Raw genomic sequence first — 17,160 nt, forward strand, 5'->3', positions numbered from 1 at the left:
CGTTAGTTGTTGTGTTAAGCCACGACAAATAAAAAAGTTGATCATTAGTTAATTGACGATTTTTATTTTTTATGTCTTATTTAATAAATTTTGGGATGTTGTTGGTGAAATAAAAAATAATGTTAAGGATTAAAGTGAAAAATTTAAAAATTAGGGATGAATTTTTAATTTTTAATAACTATTTACAATTTTAAAATTTTTAATTTTTATTATTTAAATTTTTTATTATTTATAATTTTAAATAAATTTTAAAATTTTAAAATAATTTTAATCTATTTACAATTTTTAATAACTAGTACAAATTTTTAATGATTTTTTGCATTTTTATTATTTTAAATAATTTTAGAATTTTTTAACAATTTTATTTTTAAAATATATATATATATTAATAATTTTTTAATTTTAAATAATTTTAAAAAAATTATCTGGTCAATAATTGGTCAACATCCATGTTACTGGTCAATGAGGACACATGACATGTTTTGATTGGTTGTTATTTTTTAACACGAATAACAACATGAGCCAAAAAGTGTAATGTAACTATAGTTCAAATATTAAAATAGGACAAAAAATTTTAAATACCGATTTGAAACAATGAGTATAATATAGAGATTAAGGCTACGTTCTTCTCCCCGTTTGTAATGAGCTTTTGCTCAAAAAAGCACTTTTTACCTAAAAGCATTGCAAAACAAGCATCAGTGTAAAAAAAATTTAACTTTAAAAAAGTGCTTTTGCACATATAGAGAAGCAGAAAAATTTGGCTTTTCTCAGCCAAAAGTGCTTATTTGGCTTGTATTTCCTATTTTAACCTACTTCTTTGCCTTTACTCTTTCTTCTCTGCTTTGTTCCTATTCTCCACCGGTGGTGAGTTTTATTTTTTGCATCTCTTCTTCTCTTTCATTTTTGAAATAATTATGAAATGATGTTCACATTTTTTCACTTTTTTTTTCAGCTGGGCATCCTGTTTTTCTTCATATTCGAGCTTCTCAACATCTCTGCAACTGCTGTTTTGCTTCATATTCAAGGTTTTATCATTTTTATCTTTGGTACTTTGGCAAGGATTATGCTTAAAAGAGAAACATTGTAACCTGCTGCTGTGTTTTTACTGCTCATAAAATAATCTGTGATGATCTAATTCTGGCTTGCATTTGTGTGGTAGATATCTATGTGATACTACAACAATGAATTCACTTTAATGAAAATTTTTAAAAGCTTATGTTCACTACCCAAAAACCAGATGGTGTTTGCTTTGTAGATGCCGCAGCTAAGAAACTATCTTTCTTTTAACATAGCCAATTGGGTTTTCAAATGTCTTACAATATATCTGTTTCGCCTGATACATTCAATGAGCACTTCCACTTTGATCTTCCTTTGGTTCCTCTCTACAATTCCTCATCCGATAACAATCTTCAATCTTTGATGACCCAACAAAACCCAATTGACGAATCCAATTGCCTTAAATTTCTTTCTCAAACATCCCAATGCCTTGTAAGATGATATTTTGAGTCTAGAGTTATTGCTGGTGCTGGAGGAGACATTTGAATTTCCTTGGCTCCATTTCCTTCCAGATCTTGAACATTGAGAAGCATTCATTCAGTCCATGAGCTCCAGCAGTGTCAATGCATTCTCGGATCCTTTAGAACTCCCGTTCACTGATATGTTGGACAAAACTTGAATTATGTTTTCTGTTATTATCATTTTATACAATACCTTGTGTTCTCGTAGTATAGAAACAGGAGCAACTCAACACCAACTTCTTGTTCTTCCTTTTTACTGGATTCTAAGATTGTGGCGATCGAAGTACATAAACCAACTTCAACAGCTTCAATTCTAGCCTCCTCAATGTCACGTATGTTGTTTATAATCCCAACGCAATACCCTGCAACATTATAATCCCAATGTCATAGTCTGTAAAATTTTAACTCCTTTACATAATCTTGAGTGAAGACCCTTGGCTTTACTCTTTTCCTATTTTGTCTTTTATTTGGGTGCACTTTTCTGGGTTTTTTTGGTCATTAATTTACAGATACAAGATAGATTATGCAGTACATGTAACACTGAAATCTCTGGTACAGGGTTAAACCCAGGGTTTAAATTAGCTTAACCAAACTCAAGTATTAAGTAGTTCAAGCTCAATTCAAAGTTTGAATCTAGAAGTTTAGTTCTAGCTCAACTTTAATTTTTGAAGTCTAAGCTTGATTCAAGATAACAATCCATATAGGTTTCCTATCTCAAAAACTAGTCAAAATTATGATTTTATAAACCAAAGATTATCAGTTTTTTTTATTTATTAAGGGGATTAAACTATAAGGATCTTCACTTTTTAGCAATACCGACATATTCTACAATCCATAATCAACGTTATAGGCACGTTGGATCTTACCCCAAAATATAATTGTTTTGAAAAACTATTATTTAAAAATAATTTTATCCCCCACAAATACGATGAATTATGGTAAAAAATAGGTAAGGTTAGGGAGTTGATAAGTATAAAATATTTAAAATAAATATTAAAAAAACATGTTTTGATAAAAAAATGAAACATATATTAAATTTTAAGGTATGAAAAAAGTATATTGTCAATATACTAAATATTCACTTATATGTGTTATATAAAACTTTTATTTATAAAAATCAAATGAGCGTAAAATATTTAAACCCGAAAAGCTAGTAATCATAACATCCCTGCTCATGAAAATTGGATTAATTTGGACTTTGCTAATGGTATATATATAAGTTAATGGTTTAAAATCTGTAAGACTGAAATCAAAAGCCCGAACTATTTTTGCTGTAGTCAATGAACCCAATATATATTTATATATTTATATATAACCATGAATCATTCTTGCAAGACAAACGATCCCTCTATCCTTTTCTCCATTGGTTTAGACTATGACCATATATATTTATATATTGACTGTAATATTTTTATACTATGACCATATATATTTATATATATTATCTTATGCGCGTGATTACCCTAGTATTAGCTTGTATATGTTTTAGTGTTAAACAACCTCTCTATGTTTTATTAGTATGCTTGTTTTGCCATTGAAGCTGCATGGTTTAATTGTGTTTGATGCTATTATTAGTTGTGTTCTCTTTCTTGATTATTATTCAGGTCTTGGAAATTTGATTTTGATTGAGAAAAAAAATCTTAGGATCCTATCTTGATTTTGATACACATGTAAAAAATATACTTTTGTGACATTTGATTTTCTTGATTGCTTTACTGGCTGAAACGAATCTATTCGTATACACAATAGATGAGTATGTCGGTGATTGAAGTTAGTGGTGAAAAAGTGAAAGCAGTGTGGGATAAGAGATGATAGAAACATTTTGTGATATTTGTATTAAAGAGATATTGAAAGGCAATAGCCCTGGTACTCATTTCACAAAAGATGGATGGTTGAAAATAATAATCAACTTTGAGAAAGAAACGGGCAAGGCTTTTTCACAAAGACAACTTAAAAATAGGTGGGATGCCCTAAAAAAATAATGGAAAGCTTGGAAGAAACTTAAAGGCGAAGATACTGGTCTAGGGTGGAATCCTATTAAAAGAACCGTCGATGCATCGGATGATTGGTGGAGAGTAAGCTAAAGATACATTAATAATTCTGAATATTTTTTTTCTTATTTATGAGTTTATTGATAATTACTGTTATTAAACTATCATTTGATATGTAGGTTGTGCCTGAAGCTCAAAAATTTAGAACATCGGGCATTGATCCTGAATTCGAAGGGAAGTTGGACCAAATGTTTATGGGAATAGTTGTAACAGGTGATAAAGCATGGGCACCTTTTTCTGGTACACTCCGTAGTGATTTTTTTGAAGATGTTAACAATGAAATACATGAAGAGGATAATGAAGAAAATGTGAGAAATGATGTTCACATTTTAAATGATGTTCACATTTCAAATGATGTTCAAATTGATGGAAACGGTCAAAAAAGAAAAAACCCTAAGATATCAAGTTCACATTTTAAGACTGAAAGAAAGAAATCCTCAAAGTAAATTGGAGAGGCTGCAAGATTGTCCAGTCAAATAGAAAAATTATGCAATGCAGCTGACAATATGAGTCAAGCCACATCTAGTTTGACTCCTGTTATGGATCCATATGGTATTCCACAAGCAGTCAAAGTACTCGACAGCATGTCGGAAGAAGTTCCCGAAGCTAGTCCGCTATACTTTTTCACACTTAGATTATTGCTCAATAAGGACAAGCGAATTATGTTTTTATCAATTAATCCCAAGATTAGAGCTTTGTGGCTTAAGATGGAAATGGAGGATAGTTGAAAATTTTCTGATCTTCTAGGGTTCGGAGATATCTATTATGTGGTCGACTAAAAATGCTAAACTAGTTTTATCAATAGTTATTTATTTTTGGTTTTTGGATATTGAATTTATGTTCTACTTATTTATGTGTAATCTAGTTTTACCAATGGTTGTTTATGTTTGGTTTTGGATATTGAATTTATGTTCTACTTATTTATGTGTAATCTAGTTTTATTAATAGTTGTTTATGTTTGGTTTTGGATATTGAATTTATGTTCTACTTATTTATGTGTAATTTAGTTTTATTAATAGTTGTTTATGTTTGGTATTTAGATATTGAATTTATGTTCTACTTATTTATACTAAATTAGTTTTATCAATAGTTGTTTATATATGATTTTGGATGTTCAATTTTTTTCACAGGTGATGAGTATAGTTGAGAATTACAGCGGTGATGAAAGTGATGATGAAAGGGAAAAGAAAGAGATTTTACAACGCATGGAATGTTTTAATCAATTATTTGTTTTTGCATCTTCTTCCGTGCAATTATATTACGAGAAGTATATATTAAAGCAACCATGCATGAATTCAAAACAGTCAGATGAGACATGGATTCGAGAGATCCTTGACGGTCATGAATCACGTTATATGATTAATTTTAGGATGTCTAAAAAGGTATTCACAAGTTCGTTGAGAGTTTTGGAGACAAGATACAACTTGCAAACTTCAAGAAACATATCTTCTAGTGAAATGTTGGGAATTTTTTTATACATCTTGGGCACCGGTGCAAAAGTTTCCTAATATCGAGAAAGATTTCAAAGGTCTAGATCAACAATAAGTCGATACTTTACAATTGTGCTTGAGAAAGTTTCAAGGATGGCCACTGATCTAATTGAACCCGAATATCCTTTCTTTAGCTCAATACCTGAACAAATACGTAATGATTTTAGATATATGCCGCATTTTAAGGTTAAAATTTAATTTTATCTTATTATATTTTTAATATTTTTGGTCGACTAAAAATATGCACGAGACTAATATGATTATTTGTTCAGGATTGCATAGGTGCAATTGATGGTAATCATATTGCCGCTATTCTTCCACCAAATGAACAAATTCCCTATATTGGAAGAAAAGGTATCCCAACTCAAAATGTTATGGCAGTATGTGATTTTAATATGCGTTTCACCTTTGTCATGGCTGGATGGGAAGGATCGGCACATGACACTAGAATATTTCTTGATGCAATTCGAGATCCAAAATACAAATTTCCGCACCCACCAAATGGTTAGATATTTTATTTATATGTGATTTTTTTAAAAAATAAAGTATAAGTTCTTTAATTGATAATTTTTATAAAAAAAATTCTTGAATTAATTGTTTATTATATTATGACATGTAGGAAAATATTATCTTGTTGATTCTGGATATTCTCAAATGAAAGGTTATTTTGGACCATATAGAGGTCAGCGATATTATTTACCTGACTTTCGTAAAGGTAGACCGGTGTCTGGTAAAGAAGAGATATTCAATCATTCACATTCATCATTACATAGTGTGATTGAACGAACTTTTGGTGTTTTGAAAAAAAATGGGTCATTTTAAGGGATATGCCGAGTTATAGTTTTGAAAAGCAAATGATGATCGTTGTTGCTACAATGACGATACACAATTTTATCCGAAAACATGTCGGTCGAAATGATGCAGATTTTATAGAATACGAAGATATTAACTGGGCATATGAGAATACTATTGATTCAGAAAATACGCATGGTCGAGAAAGTGATGATGATGACGACGACGATGATGATGGTGATGATGACGGTGAATCAAGCAATTCAAGTGGTTTTGAAATGGAATTAACAAGAGATGATATAGCTTCTAGTTTAATGAATCACTTTAAATTGTAAATGCTATTGTAAAATTTTTAGTATTTATATTTGGTAGATAAATATTATCCCTTTTGAAACTTTAATATAAATATATGTAATATTTTAATTTGTTAGGGTTATGTTTTCTATGTTATGTTAATATCTAATATGGGTTTTACAAATGTATTAAAAGTATTAATTAAAAATATAAAATAATTTTAAAATAATACAATTGTGTCAATATCTAATTGCAAATATTTAATTATTATATTTAAATATTTCAATATAGTTTATATATTCTAATTAAATTTAATAATTAATTAATATTAATTACTTAGAAATATTTAAAATTAATATTATATATTAAAATATTAATAATATATTAAAATATTAATAATAAGTTATAATAAATTATTTTTATATTTTTGCTAAAATATCATAATATTAACTAATTTAAACATTATTTAAATACATATTTATTACTTTATAATATCAAGTTTAAAATAGACATTTTACTTCTTAAAAGCACTTTTTGACAGCAATATCAAACACTTAAATTTTTCAAAAGTACTTCTCAAAAGTACTTTTCCACAGCACTTTTCAAAAGCACTTTTCCAAAGCATTGCCAAATTGGCCCTAAATGGTGAATAAAACCTATTTTTAAATACCCAACGTAGAGACTAGGAATCACCCTAGTAATTTTAAATGGTAAATAATACTCAAAATTAGGGGTGAGCAAAATCCGATTCGATTCGAAAAACTCGATAAAATTTTCAAATTTTGAATTAAATAGTTCGAGTTATTTGAGTTAATCAAGTTATTTGGGTCAACTCGAATAAAAAAAATAAGTTTTTCAGTTTAACTCGAATGTGAATTACGCAATTCGAGTTATCCGAAAATCCGAATAAGAAAAGGCAAAACTACGTCATTTTGATAAATGTTTACGTTTTCTAAAGTTAAAAGTCAAAACCATTAAGTTAAAAGGTAAAACTATGTTCTTTTGATAAATATTTACTAATTAAGTTAAAAGGCAAAACCATTATATTGTTTATGTTGTTCAATAATTTTATACTTCGTTTCCTAGTTAAATAATCGGTTCATGTAAGCGCAATATTGGATACAAATAATTGGATTCGTTAACTAGACTCGAAATTTTTTGACTCGATTCAATCCGATTCGAAAAAAAATTCAAATTGAGTTCGATTGCTAAAATAAGATTCGTCAACTCGACTAACTCGAAATTTTTTGACTCGATCCGACTTTACTCGATCGAATAATCACCCCTAATCAAAATTTTTAAGCTATTAGTAAATTTACATTTTGATAATTTACTTAAAAAAATAGAAAATAATGAATGACCTATTCTTTCATTCTCATTTGAGTAACTAGGCTACTAAAAACTATTATTATATAGTTTATCGCATTAATTGAAAGTTGTCTTTTTCTTTCTTTACAATACTTTAATTTATTTTTATAAAATTGTTGTTACTTAGAATTTATTAGTTTAATTTTTTAAAATTAATAGCTTAATAATTGAAATAATTTTTAATAATTTATAATAATTAAAAATAAATAATTAAAATATAAATTTATTAATAATTTAGTGATGATAAATGTAAAAAAAAAATGCCCTGTTATAAGACCCCTTGGGTACACATATTTAGGTGTTTTTCAATCCTTTAACTTTCTTAATATTTTTTAGGCTTTCTTTTCTCTCTCTCCTCTCTCTTTCTTTCACTTTCTCTGTCATAGTTCTTTTTCCTCTTTTCTCTCTCCTCTCTCTTTGCTCACAGGTTTCTCTCTCTTTCTCTCTCCAGAAAGGGCAAAACAACCCTGAAGAACCGTTTACACCGCAAGTAAGTTTTCTCTCTCCTCTCACTTCTATTTTATCTCTTTTCTTTCCCTTTCTTTTCTTTTTTTTTCCCTCTTTCTCTCTCTGCTTTCTCTTTCCAACAATTTTGAATATATGGGTCCTTACTACTTTGATGTACTATTAAATGTATTGCTTTTTTTGTTTTCTATTTTATTTGTTTGTTTGAGCTTTGCTAGATGATATTTTGTTTTTTTTTTTAAAGAGATCTGGGATTTTATGAAGTTTCCATTTTTAAAGGCCCTAGACTGCGATAAAAACCCAAACTTTTTATTCTAAATACTTTTGGTGGGTATTTTTTTATAGCTGTATTTATTAGATCTGGTTATGGGTTTTGAGGCATGCAATATTTGCATCTTGGATAAATGTGGGGAATTAGGAACTAGTTTGGATCTGAAAGTTTCCATGTTTCTGTTGTGTATCTTTAGATTCCTATTCTGCTGCTTTGCAATCTTAGATTTTGTTTCCGTATCTGCTATATTTTGTTCACAATGGATTGAGATCTATGGTTTTCGTATCTTGGATCTGAGAAAATGTGAAGGCTGCCATTTCGAAATTTAGCTCAATGGGAGGTGGTTTTTTTTTTTTTTGATTTAGAAATGTAACATATTTTTTGCCTTCATGGGTTACTAATGGGAATGTTTGGTAGGATTTAAATGGATATATGGACTTATTCATTCAACTCACGGCATAATATATTGTGTTGGTGTTGTTTGAGCCCATGTAGTAGCTCCATGGACGAGGATGCGTTGAACATGCGTAATTGGGGTTACTATGAACCGTCTTTTAAAGGACATCTTGGTCTTCATCTAATGGCTGAGCGGGACAAAAAGCCTTTCATTCCTGCGCGTGACCCCAACAACCTCATGGTTACTACCAATGCTTTTCACCCAAGGGACTGCATTGTCTCTGAGGCACCTCCTATCCCCATGCAATATGTTAGGGATACTTGGATTAGCCAGAGAGAGAAGCTTTTCAACATGTTGCCTCCTGTCACTGCCCCGAATTACGACATTCTTCCAGAAACTTCGGCTACTCATTCCATGCCAATTTGGCAGCCTTCTCTTCCTCCTGATGCTTCAACAAGAGATGAGAGGGTGGTTGGTAGGGTCGAAGAGCCACCAGCTAGTAAGGAAGGTGTTCAATCGAAGAAAAGGCAGGGTGGGGGTGACCCTAAGACTCCCAAGGCCAAAAAGCCTAGGAAGCCTAAGGATAATACCAATTCTAGTGTGAAGCCAGCAAAGAAGAGTATGGATATTGCAATAAACGGGTATGACATGGATATTTCCAGCATTTCGATTCCAGTTTGCTCGTGCACTGGAACCGCTCAGCAATGTTATCGATGGGGGTGTGGTGGTTGGCAATCTGCCTGTTGCACCACAAATGTATCGATGTACCCATTGCCAATGAGCACCAAAAGGCGCGGTGCAAGGATAGCTGGCCGGAAAATGAGCCAGGGGGCGTTCAAGAAGGTCCTTGAGAAACTTGCTGCTGAAAATTATGATTTCAGTAACCCCATTGATTTGAGGACTCATTGGGCTAGACACGGCACCAACAAATTTGTCATTATCAGGTAGGTTTAAATTGGATAGTGGGAGTCCATTGCATATGGTCTGCTTCACCTGTATATATCTGGATCAATGCCTCGTGGGGCATGATAATGTTTTAAAAAATCGAACTGGTTTAGATTTTTATTTATGCCTTAAGGACATCCGTTTGTTCTGGTCATCCACATTAAGTAGTGGATGAGCTTTCCATTTGTTGGGTAATCTCGGCTAATGTTATTGAAGAATGATGCGGTTGAATGATGCACTTCTTGGCTATCTTCTTAACTGATATTAGTAGCACCATCTATCAGAAGTAGTGATTGAGAATCTGAAATGAATTAAACTTGTTTTGAAGTGATTTGATTTAACTTTGTGATCCCCATGAAATTGCGTTTCATTTGGTAGCATAAGAAATTTGGTGCATGTATCTCTTAATTTAGAGTGCTTATTATTCTTTTTACTCTCACAATAACACCAATCCTATTTCAGGCTAATGTTAATAACAATCTATTACTAGAGATTCGCCACGAACTATAAAAATGCATATAGAAAACTTTGATTTTGATTTTGATAGTTGGAGCCTGCCTGCATCTTCGTTTTAGAAATGATAGTGGAGTTTGATTTGGCAAAAGGTCCAGGGCGCATGGTAGCGTGTGTGGGCAGGGCTTATAAGATTGTCCAAATCACGTTTCCATCCATACTTCTTTTAAACACCAAATCTGCCGTTCCACATTTTGTAACCAAACTAATCATAACAAACCTTACATTTTCAATACCATCTTTGCTTCCACTATTATCAATCCAATTCTCTAGGGTTCCTGCTCATGATAGTAAAATGCTTTTATTTTTATTCTATTTTAGTTTATGAAAATTTAATGGAAATTTTATTTTCCAACTAATTATTATTATTATTATTATTATTTTGTAATTGACATAATGTGTAAACATTGTATGTCTAATTTGTTGAATTTTTAGGATTAAGATTAAATTGACAAAATGTGTAAAATGTTAAGGGCTAAATTTGTTATTATAATTAGCCACATCGATATTTAGTTTGGTGACCAAAGCCATTTTAATGATGGAGTGACTAAAAGTTGCAATTGATTAAATTAACAAAATAAAAAATCTATGACCAAAATAGGAATGCACTAAAACTTGAATGACTATCTAAATAGTTTACCCAAAGAAAAATTTAAATTCTGAAAATTAAATGTTGATTTTTTGTGTGGAACACCACCTAATAAATGGATTTATGTGTAATTACACATGAGCGGCATGTTTATATAACTATTGTAATTAGTGGGTCTCAAGGAATGGTGTAATTGTAACATCCCAATTACACTTTACAATTCTTAGAGGGAGGGTGAGAATTGGAGTAGTTACACTCAAATCCAATTACCCTATGATTTTCCAAACATTGATACGTGATTAAATTTTAAGGTAGTTTTTGGAAATCCACCTAATAATTGAACTTGAGTATAATCGCTTGTAATTACACAATGATGACATATTTGGATAACCACTATAATTGGTGGATCCCACCGAATTGGATGTAATTGAAGCACCTTAATTACACTTTACAGTTCTTAGAAGGAGTTGAGAATTGGAGTAATTACACAAGTAATTACACTAAGATCTAATTTTAAAAAATTATTTTTATATAAGTTATAAAATTTATACTATAAACATGAGCATGTATGAGTCTTTGATATGACTGACAAAAAAATTCTTATATTATAAATTCTAAAAATTTATATTATAAAAAATTAGGCACAATGACTTATTTGGCTCTCCAACTTTATAAAAAAAATCATTTTAGCCGTTCATTTAATTTTCCGCCTCTTTTAGACCTTATACTTGCGTTATTTGTCAAACCACTCAAAAAATGGATGGAAAAGTTAACAAGAGTCTGTTAACTTTATTAATATGGCATACACATAGATTGCCACATGGATGTTATGTTAGCAATTAATTAATTTTTTAAAAATTCAAAACAATTATTTTTAAAATTAGAAATTATTTAAAAGTATAAAATGATAAAATATATATTTAAAATTTCTAAAATTAATTAATTATTGACAGACATCCACATGGGCTATCATGTCAATAAAGTTAATAGACATTAACTTTTCCATCAATTTTAAGGTGATTTGACAAACAATACAAATTTAAGGGCTAAAAGAGATGAGAAATTAAATTGATGGCTAAATTGACTTCTTCTTTTTTGTGAAGTTAGAGGATCAAAAAGTCATTATGCTAAAAATTATGTATTTTATAAAGTTGTAACAAAAATTTATATTATTTATGTGTTCTTGCTATATATTATAAAAATAATATACTTATTCATAAAAAATGTTATAGTTTTTTTTATCTAAGTTATTTATAAAAAATAACTTTCTAAATTTATGACAAAAATTACATTATTTATAAGAAGTGCTATGAAATTTATTGGAAATTTGCAAAACATTTTCTTATAAAGATTATATATTGTAAAGTTTATATTAATTTTTATAAAGTTATATATTATAAAAATTTATATTATTTTTGTTACCTAATTTACAAATTATAAAAATGATTATAATCAGTATGGGATAAACTATATTAAACAATGAACAGAGTGAGGAAAATAAGAATCGAAAAGATCGAACACACAAATTTTAAGTGAAAAAACTCCTCAAAAGAGGATAAAAAATCACAGGCAAAAAGAGATTTCACTATAATAAAGGAGAAAAAGATGGAGAGAATTAAAAGAAAGCTGAAGCCCTACAAGAAAAACTATTCGAAACAAAGAACAAAATTTTCTCAATCTAAATATTTCTGTTGTGTAAAAGCTAGAGTAACTATTCATAGCATATATGACTACAACAACTCTAGTTTAATTAGAGTTTAAGTGGGAAACTCAAAAATAAAGTTTAACTAAGAGAAAAAAAGCCAAAATAAATTTTGGTCAAAAGAAGAGACATTCTCCCACAAATCTCCACCGTGACTTGTATTTGGACCAACTCCCTTACTGAGCCCTGTTACAGGCTTAATTGATTCTTTGTAGGATACTTACCAAGTCCAAGTAATGCTCTAACTTTGAACTTGGAAGGCTCTTTGCCAACATGTCGGCCGGATTGTGTTCTATGCCAATTTTAAAAATCTAAATATCCCCTTGAATTATCACCTCTCGAACAAAATGACAACGAATGTCTATATGCTTTGTTCTCTCGTGATGCATTTGATCTTTGGCGAGATGTATGCCACTGTGACTATCATAATATACAATAGTTGTCCCGTTTTCGCTTACCCGTTCATTGTACAAACCTCTTAACCAAATTACTTCTTTTACTGCTTTTGTAATTGACATGTATTCAGCTTCAATAGTCAACAAACCAATGTAGCTTGAAGTGTCGCTTTCCAACTAATGGTACAATTCCCAAAATCAAATAGGTAACCTGTGAGAGACCTTCTTCGATCTAAGTTTCCTACATTATCAGAATCAACATAACCGACTAGACCCTTTTGAATTCTTCCAAACTCTAAGCACATGTTAGAAGTACCTCGTAAATATATGAAAATCCACTTAATTGCATGCCAGTGTAACATGCCAGTGTAACATACCAGGATTTGTCATGTATTAGCTAACAACACTAACAACATGTGAAATATCGAGACGAGTGCACAAACTTCCAACTATGCTTGAATAAGGTACTTTTGACATGTACCTTTCATCTTCTTCATTCTATAGGGAATCTAAAATTGAGAGTTTAAAGTGTGCAGCTAAAGGAGTACTTACCAGTTTTGCATCTTGCATCTCAAATCGCTCAAGGATCTTCTTGATGTACCTTTATTGCGATAAAATAATATCCTGGAATGTCTATCTCTTAAAATTTCTATCCCCAAAATTTTCTTTGTTGCACCTATATCTTTAATCTCAAACTTAGAGTTGAACATGATTTTAAGACGATCAATTTTAGATGAATTTTTAGCTGTAATTAACATATCATCAACATAAAACAACAAACATATAAAAGAACCATCATCAAGACATTGTAGATAAACACAACTTCAATACTTACTTCGAGAAAAACCAATACTCAGTATGAAAGAGTCAAACTTTTTATACCACTGCCTAGAAGATTGCTTCAAACCGTACAAAGACTTTTATAAAAGATAAACATGATCTTCTTTACCGTCAAATTTGAAACCTTCCTATTATTGCATGTAGATGTCCTCCTCAAGGTCACCATGAAAGAAAGCAATCTTTACATATAATTGCTCTAACTCAATATTATTTGATGCAACAAGGGCCAAAAGCGTCCAAATGGACGTATGTTTCACAACAAGAGATAAAACATCATGAAAATCAACTCCCTCCACTTGACTGTAGCCCTTTGCAACTAGTCTTACCTTATACCTAGTATCATTAGGACCCGAACCTTTCTTCTTTTTAAACACCTATTTGCAACCAATGATTCTTTTACCGATGAGTGGTTTAACTAGCCTCTAAGTCTCATTCTTTTAAAGCGATTCCATCTCTTCTTCCATTTCAACGAGCCATTTGCTAGAATCAGAGGCTTGAACTACCTCATAATAACACAAAGGATCGGTTGAATCAATGCTCTCAGCAACATTTAGAGCATAAGCCATTAGGCTTCCTTCACAATATTTCTGTGGTGGTTGTATTTCTCGCCTTTTCCTGTCATGAGCCAACTTATAATTAGTTAAATGAGATGGTGAGGTACCTGAGAATCGGATGGAACCCTAAATAGATCTGAAACAGCTTTAAACTTGCAAGAATCAAAATTTTGTCATGTCACTAGACTCTTCGTCGGGATGAGACCTTTGTTCATTGTGTCCTTGTGACGTTGGACATTTACTTGTTGTGGCGTTGCCCTATGTTTCGAATTTTGACTCCACCTTGCTTGAGACACTCCAATTTTTTATGTCTTTAAAAGTAAAAGTCCCTTTTCTAATCAAAACGTGATAGATTCATCAAACGTAACATCGTTGCTAACAATTATTTTGTCGAATTTCGAACACGATAACTTAAAACCTTTTATACCGATAGAGTATCCCAGAAAAATGCATTTAACGACCATTGGTTCAAGCTTTCCTTGGCTAACTTTAGCATAAGTAGGACAACCAAAAACTCTAAGATTAGAATAATTGGGAGGATTACCTGACCATATCTCTTCTGGAACATTACCGTTCAATGCTCGATGAGATGCTCGATGAGGAGATCAATTTACCATTAACAACCCACTAACAACATGGTCCTAAGCTTAAGCCATGAACATAAACTTAAATAACAAAATGCCTGAAAAATAGCAACAACTTGAAACACAAAACAATATTAAAATCCACATCAGCAGCCCTAAACACGCCATCTAACAGTGCAATCAAAAAAAAAAAAAAACAGCGCAAAGGATTGGGTCGCACCCCCTCTTGGGATTTGCAAGGTTAACTTTTATGCTAGTTTCTACCACACAGTTGGTGATGCTAGCTTGGGATTCTAATTAGAGATGCCCAAAGTATGTGCATGAGAGCTTACGTTGAACGCCTTGCTCACATCAAATCTCCCTTTGTGGCGAAAGCTCAGGCGACTTTCCGCTCCCTATGACATGGGGTTAAGGGATATTGTTTTAGAAGGGGATTGCTTGGCAATTATCTGTAAATTATCATTAACAACTGAAGAAAGATAACTTATCAGTAGTTTAATTGTTGATGGCCGTTGGTCGGCTACCGGTTTCACCACCAACTTGTGGTAGTGACTTTTTCTCTGTTGATCCATTTATTATATAGATAAGATTACTATTTAAAAAAAAATTCGATGTCATATGGAACACACCTTAAGCTTGGACGGTGAATCCCCCCTAGTCGTACTATCCAAAAACATCACAGATAATGGGGAAGTTGAGAGAATGATATCAAATGGGGACAAATATAGAGAAGGAACAATCCGGATCACACCCTTTTTTTTCTTTACAATAAAGTAATCCAAAAAGAATTGATTGAATCCTGTTGAGACCAAAGCGAGAAACCAAATGAAGGAATGTTCCAACTGCTAAAAACTAATTAAATCTGGAAGTTCATAAGGATTATAAACAGGTACATTGTTAATGGGTACAAGAGGAAGTAGTAGATGATCTTTACCAGCGTCATCTTCTGCAACAATTTTGGTTTCATTAGAGAAACCATACTGTTTTTCATCGTTTTCATCGAAAACCACCCATTTGTCTGTAATTATCGTCCTCAAAGTTCCCCTTGTGTCTTCTTCCACAACTGCTGTCATTTCCATTTGGTTCATTTCCTCGAAACCCTCCTTGTAATTGATCGTCTTCTCTGGAACTGAAACCCCATTCATTATCCTCTCAAGTTCTTCAACATCTTCTTCAGGGATCCGAGTAACGGTGGGGAGTTCGGTGGAGTTTAGGACGCCATATTCCTTGCAGAACTCGAAGAAGAGAGAAAGCTCTTCACTCTGTTTCATTGCCTTTTGAAGAACCCTAAGCGCCATTGCCGCTTCATGTTTGGTTACGGAATATATTTTCAACGAAATCTTGGCAATCTCGTTGCAGATTATGCTGTAAACATCATATATCTCAATGATCACACAATCCATGGCTTCCATAATCAACCTAACCTTCATATTCTCCGCTCGAGGCCTAATGTGAAGCAACAAATCAAGCAAAGATTGCCATTTCTCCAATTTCAAAAGCTGTTGCACCAACAACGAACGTTCCTCGACTTTGTTGTTGTTGTTCTGATTATCTTGCTCCAAAAAAATGGCAGCTCTTTGATCTAGAAACGCAAAGTACTCACGGATGATACTATTGAAACCCCAGGTTTTGCTGGGCTTGGAATGTCCATCGCTGAAAGTGGAAAGATCAAAGGGTAAACGCTGCATCATTTGAACCACTGGTGCCTTGCAATGGAAAATGCCATGCATGAGCATCAACCCTTTAATGGCCACCACCCAACTCCGAGTCTTCTCCATCCTCCTAGACAAGGCCCATATAAGAGGACCTAGGCTAACGGGCGACGCTCGAATCCACGAAAACACAACCTGCGCACTCCTTTTATCAATGAGTAATTCATCGTGACTTGTGGCCTTTATAATGGCAGCCTCAAGTTCAGGGTTCCTAAAGGAATTCCTTCTGGAAACATAGACCACCACTATGCTGTTCTTATCTTTGACAGCACCAACGGCCCTCTTCCATAGCTTCATGTTTCTTCGACCTCAACCCTCCGTCGCCCTTACAAAGCAGCGGGTTTGTCAGAGGTGGTCTTGAAGCCCCTCTTTTTGTTTTTGTTTTTTTCTTAATACAAAATTTTGCTTCAACAAACCCAAAACCGACGGCCTATGACTGGATAGAAAACTAAGCTGTGATTTAGCCATGTCTGCCTGTATTTGCCATTTGTTAGCATATATCTTCGGACAAGTTTATAGTTGTTTCTCTTGACGCATTTCTATTTTGGGAACAAATGGCTAATTTCATATACCATGATTAGATGTTAAAAATAAAAATAAAAAACACTTGAATGTGAATTATCTGGTTGGCAACTTGCTAGAATCGGTGTTATACAATAAAAGAAAGTTAAATTTCAACTG

The 17,160-nt window shown here is 32.0% G+C and overlaps 2 protein-coding genes across 4 annotated transcripts; one reads left to right on the plus strand and one right to left on the minus strand.

Moving 5' to 3' along the window:
• The first annotated feature begins 7,800 nt into the window (after positions 1-7,800).
• On the plus strand, positions 7,801-9,931 carry LOC108479973 (protein BASIC PENTACYSTEINE2-like). 3 transcript variants are annotated; one of them, XM_017782852.2, is made up of 2 exons: positions 7,801-8,002; positions 8,666-9,931. In XM_017782852.2, exon 2 carries the CDS (start codon positions 8,673-8,675, stop codon positions 9,591-9,593), a length of 921 nt encoding a protein of 306 aa, XP_017638341.1. In that variant the 5' UTR covers positions 7,801-8,002; positions 8,666-8,672; the 3' UTR covers positions 9,594-9,931. The 3 variants fall into 3 exon arrangements, with proteins under 3 accessions (XP_017638341.1, XP_017638342.1, XP_052881612.1); XM_017782853.2 differs by having other exon boundaries at positions 8,744-9,931; XM_053025652.1 differs by having other exon boundaries at positions 8,747-9,931.
• Positions 9,932-15,339: 5,408 nt separating this feature from the next.
• LOC108477993 (putative clathrin assembly protein At1g25240) lies at positions 15,340-17,104 on the minus strand. The gene has a single exon (XM_053025654.1). The coding sequence runs from the start codon at positions 16,774-16,776 to the stop codon at positions 15,613-15,615; it is 1,164 nt and encodes a 387-aa protein (XP_052881614.1). The 5' UTR covers positions 16,777-17,104; the 3' UTR covers positions 15,340-15,612.
• Between the last annotated feature and the right edge of the window lie 56 nt (positions 17,105-17,160).

This window comes from Gossypium arboreum, chromosome 3 (assembly GCF_025698485.1).
Source record: "Gossypium arboreum isolate Shixiya-1 chromosome 3, ASM2569848v2, whole genome shotgun sequence".
NCBI lineage: Eukaryota > Viridiplantae > Streptophyta > Magnoliopsida > Malvales > Malvaceae > Gossypium > Gossypium arboreum.

Bases quoted from the DNA above. Each gene is read 5' to 3' on its own strand.
- LOC108479973 (XM_017782852.2), top strand. From the start codon at position 8,673: ATGGATATATGGACTTATTCATTCAACTCACGGCATAATATATTGTGT.
- LOC108477993 (XM_053025654.1), bottom strand. From the start codon at position 16,776: ATGAAGCTATGGAAGAGGGCCGTTGGTGCTGTCAAAGATAAGAACAGC.